The sequence below is a fragment of the Olea europaea genome, unplaced genomic scaffold, assembly GCF_002742605.1.
Source record: "Olea europaea var. sylvestris unplaced genomic scaffold, O_europaea_v1 scaffold1721, whole genome shotgun sequence".
NCBI lineage: Eukaryota > Viridiplantae > Streptophyta > Magnoliopsida > Lamiales > Oleaceae > Olea > Olea europaea.
This window is the reverse complement of record NW_019234909.1, coordinates 110,877-119,697: the sequence shown is the minus strand read 5'-3', so window position 1 is coordinate 119,697 and position 8,821 is coordinate 110,877. Positions and strand designations below refer to the sequence as shown.

The following is an 8,821-nucleotide window of genomic DNA, read 5'->3' as shown; positions in this document are numbered from 1 at the left end:
GGGCGGTTTACGAAATTGTTTACAGATAAGGGGGAAGAATTTAGGCACGGGAAGTATGGGTACCAGGTAATACTAATAACCCACAGTCCACATGTCTGCATTACACTCCAATTTCACTACTCATAAGGGCATAATTGATAATTCAACTCCAATTGGGACCCCAGTTGGACGGTTGTCCGTCTATATATATTTTGTACCGTAATTCTTACAAGTCGTCCACCAGCTCCACTCCATTTGTTCTTGTCTAATTCTCCATTTGCCGAATTCTCTCTTTCTCTCTCATACACTCGCACATTCTCTCTCACACACACATACTTGCTGATAGTGTCCGCTAGAGATCAAGCCACTTTCAGTAAAATTGTTAGTCATTACTCGCTTTAGATTCCATCAACTTCTGCACAGAAATATATACACAGGTATTTATGAATTTATATGATTATGTGAGTTTTTGTTTATGGGTTTGTGAGATTCTTGCTGTTAATCTTCTTACTATACATCGATTGGACTATGAATCTTTTCTTGTTTATCCCTTATTTACTTGGCAGTCTTTTTTTAGTAATTTTTTATTCTTGAAAAGCCTTTTGTTGAATTTCTTTTTCTGGAAGTTCCTTTATGCTGACCTTTCCCGCAACTTTTTGGAGCTCGTTTGATTCTCGTGCGTTCTTCTGATAATTTGATGTTTTGTTGGGTTTTTTTATTTTTTATTTTAAGAAATTCAAGTGAAACTATGTTACTTTCAATCATTAATTATGACTAACAAGTTTATGGGGTTTCAGTTCAATGTTGCAATGGGAACGGAGAAGGGTCATTGTTTTTATTTCATTTGGTTATTTACTTTTTAGCATTTATTATGGTTTATTTAATTTGGTTCTTATTTTCCCTTTTGCTTTGTTTGGTTTGACCAGGGATTCGTTTACTTTCTCACTGCAGTACTTTGACCTTATTTCAAGAAATTAATTATGCTCGAGTTTTCACGAAGAACTATTTGCTGTTAATCAGGCTTACTGGGCATAATTCATTAACCCCTTTTTTTTTCTTCTGATTAAGATCAATCAAGATGTAATCTTTTTCCACACCTCGTAATTTGCTGCCTTTACCTATGTGACGTCATAAATTTGGGGAATTGATTTGTGATTGATTGCAGTTTCTTGAAGATGCTGGAGAAGATGGGGGATAGATTGGATCCAGATGTAGTTATAGAGGAATTCGAAGCGTTGTCAAGGGATGCCGGAAGAGTTCAAAAAGAGACCCTTAAGAAAATTTTGGAAGAAAATGGTGAAACCGAGTACTTAATGAAGTGGGGTCTTAATGGAAAAACAGACCCAATAAGCTTTAAGTCTTGTGTTCCTCTTGTCACTCATGCGGACTTGGAACCGTACATTCAAAGGATTGCCCATGGCGAAAATTCTTCTATTCTCACTGGAAAACCGATAACTACTATCTCGTTAACGTACACTGCTAAAATGAGAAATTGTTAATTTTGTCTTTTAACGGCTCGAATTTATAATAAATATGAATTTTATGGTTCTTGCAGTTCTGGTACCAGTCAAGGGAAGCCTAAGTTTGTGCCATTCAATGATGAATTGCTGGAAAACACCATGCAAATATACAAAACTTCCTTTTCCTTTAGGAACAGGTAATCTAATGCTGTACAATACTACTTTGTTTTTTGTGTTGACCTAGACCTTATGTTGTTGGCATTGGAAATTTTTTCTTTCCCTTTCTACTATCTTTGCTTTTTCTTCTTTGTTTTTTAGAATTTCCAGGTGTAAGTAGGATTCACAATATAATCTTTCTAGTACGTTTGATTATATGAAAGAATTAATTTTTGCAGAGAATTTCCAATTGGAAATGGGAAGGCCTTACAGTTCATTTATGGAAGCAGGCAATTCAAGACAAAGGGTGGTTTGGCGGCTGGAACTGCCACTACTAATGTGTACAGTGACAAAAAGTTCAAGACAACGATGAGGGCAATGCAGACCTCTTGTTGCAGCCCGGATGAAGTGATTTTTAGCACCAATTGTGAAGAATCGTTATACTGTCATCTTTTGTGTGGACTAATTTTCCAGGATCAAGTTCAAGTTGTGTCTTCTACATTTGCCCATGGCATTGTCCATGCTTTTCGAACATTTGAAGGTAAGTGGGAAGACCTTGTTAATGACGTTAGACGAGGGGAACTATGTAGCTGGATAAAGACTCCGTCACTTCGAACAGCAATGTCAAAACTGCTTAATCCCAACCCTGGATTGGCCAATATAATTTATAACAAGTGCATGGGGTTAAGTAATTGGTACGGAGTGATCCAAGAGCTATTTCCAAATACAAAGTACATATACGGGATCATGACAGGGTCCATGGAACCTTATCTGAAGAAACTGAGGCACTATGCAGGAGATCTACCTTTATTAAGTGCAGATTATGGGGCTTCTGAAGGTTGGATTGGAGCAAATGTCAACCCCGAATTACCCCCAGAATTGGCCAAATTTGCCGTTCTTCCAAATATTGGCTACTTTGAATTCATTCCTTTGAAAGAGGATTTGATTGTAGAGCCCCAGCCGATAGAGCTAACTGAAGTCAACATCGGTGAAGAGTATGAGATCATTGTAACCAATTTCGCAGGTATACATTCTTCTCTATTTTTCTCTGTGTGTGTGTGCTCGCGTTCGCATGATTTGAACTTAGTTACAAGGGACTAAAATGCTGCATCCTTTCCTAGGCTCTAACCTTATCACTTTTTCTTATGAGCTCCAATAATTTATTGTTGAAATTCCTAGGTTTTCTATATGCTTCCCATGTGTTTGTGGGATAACGGGAAGGCCTATTGCAATCTTTTTGTAGGTCCACTCCTTCCCCCATACCACCCTTCTTTCAAATATTAGGCCTCCTCTCTGTTCTTATATTCAATAGGTCACATGACTAAACCAGCCAGTTTAAATGTGCTTTAGCTTTTTATTCCTGCAATCCATGTGTATGTGTGCAGAACTTGTGGTTCAAGGGAATCTTCAATCGAGGCTTAGATTTTATTATTTTATGTTTAGTTATAGAGGCTGGCTAATTTCGTTGATGAATTCGTTCTAACTATTACTTCCTATTATTTTACACTGTCCACGACATGTGGTTCTTTTATAATACAAGTCACAACACGAGCAGATTAAGCATCATATTTAGGAAACAGTATCATTTTATTCGAACTCCGCAAGTTTAAATGTACAAGCTTCCACATATGTTGACTATTACAGATAAGATTGATTGCATTGTTGCGCATATGTTTTGATGTGCATATTACTTCTTTTACAGGATAAACTGTGTATCTTGCTGTTCTCCATGATAATTGACCCAAATTTGCTATTTATAGTCTGCTATCGACTTTAAAATATTTGCACATTATATCAACTCATTGGATAATCAATATAAATGTATCTGCATATAGATCTGTCGTATATATTGAGTATGAATTGAATGGATGAAGTTTCTTGGTGTACTCACCGATGTATATATTTTATATTCTCAAGATGGATTAGTTTATATGGCATTGACAACCAAGACATAAATATTGTTATTATATATGGAAGACAAAGGTTAGGTGAGCATCAGACTAATTTATGTTGAGAACTTAAATAAAAAAAAATAAAAAAAAATGGTTTGTGAACTTAAATGGTTGCACTTGAGATGTCTTCAGCTATCCTTAAAAGAAAACACTTGTACGTTGGAAAATCAAAAAGTTTGTCACCTAGAATTTCCTTCCTTTGAATTTTTCTTTACCATTTATGTTTTTGTGTACAAAGAAAAAGGGTGCCTTATTTAGTAGATCTCATTTTCTTTTGTAAATGCATCTTAATAATTCAAGATGTGGGCTCATGTTATTTTCGCCTGCAAGAAAAAGAACTCGTGATACTTTCCTATTGTTCAGATTTATTAAAAAAATCTTCAATTTTCGGGGAACACAAGAACGCCTAGGGCCCCTCTGAATAAGGAGGTCGAGTCCTATAGAATTCGGTAATCTTGGAGTCTAGTAAGTCTGCTTGTGACCCATAAATTGTGTGGCTTAGAGAATTGGCATGGATTAGTATCAATCATATTGCTCTTAAAATCTCACTTGATGAAATTGTACATATGCAGGGTTATACCGTTATAGGCTAGGAGATGTGGTCAAGGTCAAAGGGTTCCACAATTCGACTCCGGAACTCCAATTCATTTGCCGGAGGAATCTTCTACTTACAGTCAACATCGACAAGAATACGGAGAAAGATTTGCAGCTGGCTGTAAAAGCAGCAGCCAATCTGCTGGAAGAGGAAAAACTTGAAGTAGTCGATTTTACTAGCGGCATCGACTCATCAACAGAACCTGCACATTATGTAATATACTGGGAAATAAGTGGCGAAGCAAGCGAGGAACTTCTTAAGGAATGCTGCAATTGTTTGGACAAATCATTTCTTGATCCAGGATATGTTAGTTCAAGGAAAGTAAAAACCATTGGAGCACTTGAACTAAGAATTCTGAAGAAGGGTACTTTTCACAAGATTTTGGATCATTTTGTGGAATTAGGTGCTGCTGTTAGCCAATTCAAAACACCTCGTTGTGTGGGGACAAAAAACCAGACACTCTTGCAAATTCTACGCCATAATGTTGTCAAGAACTACTTTAGTTCTGCATTTTAGTAGTCGTGAGTTTGTGCAAGTTGATGTCAATTGTCTCATAATAATTCAGCTGTCCTAGATTTGACAGTAGTGCAAGTCTATACTTCTAATAGAGAATAGTAGTTCTAGTTTTCCATCTTCTTTTGTTTTAATATTTTTTCCTTTTGTTGTGTTGTGATATCAATAGAATAATTTTAGTGGCATAACCAAGATTTTCACGGAGGTGGGGGAGAAAAAATGTTGAAGGAGCTAACGAACTAATTCTTTTGATTAATCTTAGTAGATGTAGAAACAGACAAACGAGATGTAAATAGTAGTAAAATTGATGAGAAAGTGTTTGCAGAGAGAACATAATATCTAAAAGAACCTTAAAGACGAAGACTTTGTGTTGTAATTTGTAACTCGTATCGAATGAAATACATGTTTACTGGACTAAATTGGTCAGAGCAGTGCAGATCGATGGCATCCATCAGTAATGTTTTAATTGAAAAAAGAAACTATAACAATAATATAGTTTATAGAGTAAATTTTAAGAGTACTTAGAATAACACTTAAACCCTTGTTTGATCCCCCATTATTTTTAAAATATATATTTTTTTCTTTTTTTTAACAATACATTCTTCAATAAAATAATATTAAACACAAATCCAAAATTTTTCTATATTTTTTAATCACATATTTTTCATCAATTCACTGTTTAAAAATGCAATCTTAGTGGCTCAAACAGGAATATCTTCAACTTTATTATTTTTCAAAAATTCAATTATGCTCTAGATGTCATTGTTCTAGATTTTTGACTTCAGATAGCCTATAGAAGCTGCTCTTGACATAATGTTGGAGCTGCCTTATTTGTCCACATTCACTAGGTTTTGGCTTTAACCTTTTAGGTCTGGCATTTTGGTCCGCAATTTGGATGATTGATTATTGATTAAGACATATGCTAGACTGCCAATTATGCACTAATTGTGTATTATTAGTTACTGTTTCATGATTTATTAGCATTTTGTATTTCATAAGTAGCATCAAACTCTACTTTTAGGGATGAAAGACGGAAAAAAGATCAAAGTATAAACTTTAGTGTACTCTATACATAAAGGAGTATAAAGTATGACATTTAAACTTTAAGATGAGGATGTTGATACAATAATGAACGATATTAACAATATTATAGTAAGAAGAAGATTTAAATGATTAATAATATCATGTATATTATAGGTTTAGAGATTTAAAATATTCAAATATTGATGTAAATGATTAATAATTTAATGTGTCAATTTGTGAGAATGTACTATGGTGATGTAGTTTGTTCTAGTAGATTAGAATTGGACGTTGGACATTGTATGAAATTTCATGATCATACTATTTTCTTGATATTTTTTAACCTTATACTAATTTATTTTTGCAATTACTTTAATTTGATGTCTATTTTTTGATTAAGAAACTTTAAATATAAATATGAATGTAAAATATATTAAAAAAATAGCAAGTCAACGTAACTCAATAGACGTGGTAACGCAACTTGATCCACTTTACACATTTACGTCCTGTTAGTTGCTCTCGCAAGCTCTGGCTTCGACAGATTTGTTTAAATTAAGAAGTATTGGTTCAACCGATTAACAAGCATGGGATGAGGATGTATATATTTTAACAGATATAAATTGCTTTCATAAAAGAGACCCGCCATTAGCTAGCATAAACTCTTTATCCAAGATGTTGGGTTGGAGATAAGATTTTCTAAGATTATCCAATTAATTTTATATAAAAATTCTCCAGGTTTCAAAGCAACTTGATTTTTGTTTGTATTAGTTACAGTCACGCTCATAATATAGTGTTTGTTTGGTAGGGATTTTGTTAATTGATTTTTTGACCGTTAGAAATAAAGTGGGTCCTATCTATGCGAGAAAAATTCAAAAATAACGATTGAAATAGTGAAATAATGGTCAAAAAATTAATTTTAATTGGATTTTAAACTGTATCAAACATGCTCATAGTTAACTATAATAATACTCATATTTTAAGTACAAAACTTTGCCACTAATGACACGGAGCATCCATTTTATACATTAGTTTTTCTCCCTCGAAATCACAAACTTTAAGTTTGAATCGAAGGCAAATAAGAAATTTCAGTTTCTCAATTTTCCCAAATTAAATTTAGACCCAAACTCAAGTTATAAAATGTTAGATAACCTCAGCTGTTGTACATACGGAACATGCCATGTCTTGTATCAAGAAACTGATTCATCTTGGAGAAAAGAACTGCAAGGAACTCTCCCATGAAGATTAATGAACTCGAAGAGAAAGAAAGAAAGAAAGAAAGAACCCTAAAATTGTGGGATTGTGGAAGTCCTTTATATGACTCGTATGAACTGGTTTCTGTCAACCATATAATTGAAAGACATTTCATGGTATTTCCTTATCTAAGTAAATCAAGAAATGTGGATGAATCAAGTCTCATTTCATCGTCATCGTCATCGTCATCAGTTAATCAATCAAAACCCAACAAGGCTGCGGGTCCTAGCAAGTTTAGGGGATTCTCTTTGGTTAATTTCTTGAGTGATCTTTTAGAGAGAAATTTGTGGAAGAAGAAGCAGCTTGATGGTGAAAGAAAAGTGAATAATAAGCCCAAGAAGCAAAAAATGGGGATTTCTCCGAGTAGCCAAATTTCTCATACAAGAAAGTCGAACTACATTAATTTAGTAAAAAGGCGCGGTCATAGAATTTCTACTAGGATTAGTTAATGGAAGATAACGCATATTGGGTATATGTAAGAAATTCTTGTTCTCTCCTTAATTAACTTCAATGAAGCTATTTATATTTTCTGTATGAATTTTCTGCATAATCAGTTCTAATCTGTAGAAAGTTTACGTAAAAATTCAACAGTTCTCAAGCTTGTGTTGATGGGATTTGTTTTGCTCCATTATTGTTAACTTTTAATTCCAGTTGCACATGGAACATGTAATGTCCCTTTTAGTATCTAGGTCATATGTTTAATCATGGAAAGACAACAGTCTCTTAGAGATCTTTTTCTTGAGAAATACTAAATAGATCAACTTCTTAAATTAATTTCAAGCAAAAAATATAGAGATTTTAATTTCAATTACACCATTGAGATTTACTGTTCTTGGAGAAAGATTTAAGTGAGAATTTAGTACGATTTACTGTGGACGCGTGCACATCATGGAGATGATACTGCAATTGTGGAGAAATTTTCGAACAAGTTGAACCGACCCGCCTACAATTAGGTACAGTTCAAACCCACAAATTGGTGTCTTAAAATTCAATTGTAGACAGGGCTAAACAAAATTTCAAATCGAAGTAATCGAATTGGACCCGAATCAAATCGAGTAATTCTTCTTAAGTTAAATACTTGAACGGGTATCTGAATCGAGAACAGATGAGTTTGATTTGATTCTCGGTTCTAGACCAATAATCGAAAAAATCAAATAAGAATCGAATCTTCCTAAATTTTTTATCTTAAATAAGCCAAATTACTTTTTTCTAAATAAATTGGCTAACTAATTAATTTAACCCAAACCTAAAATATGACTTTTCTATATCTAATTTTCTGTCCAGGCCCAACTTAATCAAAGTGACATAAGTTTTACCAAAGTCTTTTATTCTACAATATTGTCATTTCTTTCGCTCTAGAGAAATCGAATTAGAAGCTCGGCCGATCTTCTCTTCATTATTATGAGCTCGCTACTTTCTCTTCTTGTAATTTTAATAGTCAAATCTATGAAAAATTCAACAAAGAGACTCAAAAAAAATATTATGGGATTTGATTGTGTTATTTTGTAAGAGCTAAAATTGAACGTATCATTAATTAAATTAATGTGCGCTGTTATAAATATTAAAAAATAAATTATTGTATGGAACTCGAGGAAACGAACCGAGCTGAATTCGAATGATTCCATAATTAAATTTGGATCCAACGGTTCCATTTACTAAATATCCGAAAATTCGGATTAGGTTTGATTCTCTTTAAAACCGAAAGAACTAAATTGAATAGAACCATGTCTAGCCCTAGTCGTAGAGGAAGTGTATGTTAATGAAAATTGTAGCTCAAGCTATCCTTGGTGGATCTACGGTCTAGTCAAGCATATGTTATTTTAAATTCTTTATTCCGATATTACTATCAAATGCAAAGGAAAATAAATGCATTTCCATATACACTAGCACATGAC

General features: G+C 33.7%; 2 protein-coding genes across 4 annotated transcripts; both read left to right on the top strand.

Moving 5' to 3' along the window:
• Positions 1 to 217: 217 nt before the first annotated feature.
• LOC111377782 (jasmonic acid-amido synthetase JAR1) lies at positions 218 to 4,777 on the top strand. Of its 3 annotated transcripts, XM_023000909.1 has the most exons (6): positions 218 to 416; positions 906 to 1,059; positions 1,145 to 1,450; positions 1,535 to 1,636; positions 1,835 to 2,619; positions 4,120 to 4,658. In XM_023000909.1, exons 3-6 carry the CDS (start codon positions 1,155 to 1,157, stop codon positions 4,656 to 4,658), a joined length of 1,722 nt encoding a protein of 573 aa, XP_022856677.1. In that variant the 5' UTR covers positions 218 to 416; positions 906 to 1,059; positions 1,145 to 1,154. The 3 variants fall into 3 exon arrangements, with proteins under 3 accessions (XP_022856677.1, XP_022856676.1, XP_022856678.1); XM_023000908.1 differs by lacking the exon at positions 906 to 1,059; XM_023000910.1 differs by lacking the exons at positions 218 to 416; positions 906 to 1,059 and having other exon boundaries at positions 1,155 to 1,450; positions 4,120 to 4,777.
• A 2,133-nt stretch (positions 4,778 to 6,910) lies between these two features.
• LOC111377784 lies at positions 6,911 to 7,375 on the top strand. The gene has a single exon (XM_023000912.1). It carries the CDS (start codon positions 6,911 to 6,913, stop codon positions 7,373 to 7,375), a length of 465 nt encoding a protein of 154 aa, XP_022856680.1.
• Positions 7,376 to 8,821: the final 1,446 nt, after the last annotated feature.

What these genes read in the sequence shown, in the direction of transcription:
- LOC111377782 (XM_023000910.1), top strand. Translation starts at nt 1,155, where the DNA reads ATGCTGGAGAAGATGGGGGATAGATTGGATCCAGATGTAGTTATAGAG. An exon ending in TCCTTTTCCTTTAGGAACAG is followed by an intron (nt 1,637 to 1,834) that starts GTAATCTAATGC and finishes TAATTTTTGCAG; the next exon opens with AGAATTTCCAATTGGAAATG. An exon ending in CATTGTAACCAATTTCGCAG is followed by an intron (nt 2,620 to 4,119) that starts GTATACATTCTT and finishes GTACATATGCAG; the next exon opens with GGTTATACCGTTATAGGCTA.
- LOC111377784 (XM_023000912.1), top strand. Translation starts at nt 6,911, where the DNA reads ATGAAGATTAATGAACTCGAAGAGAAAGAAAGAAAGAAAGAAAGAACC.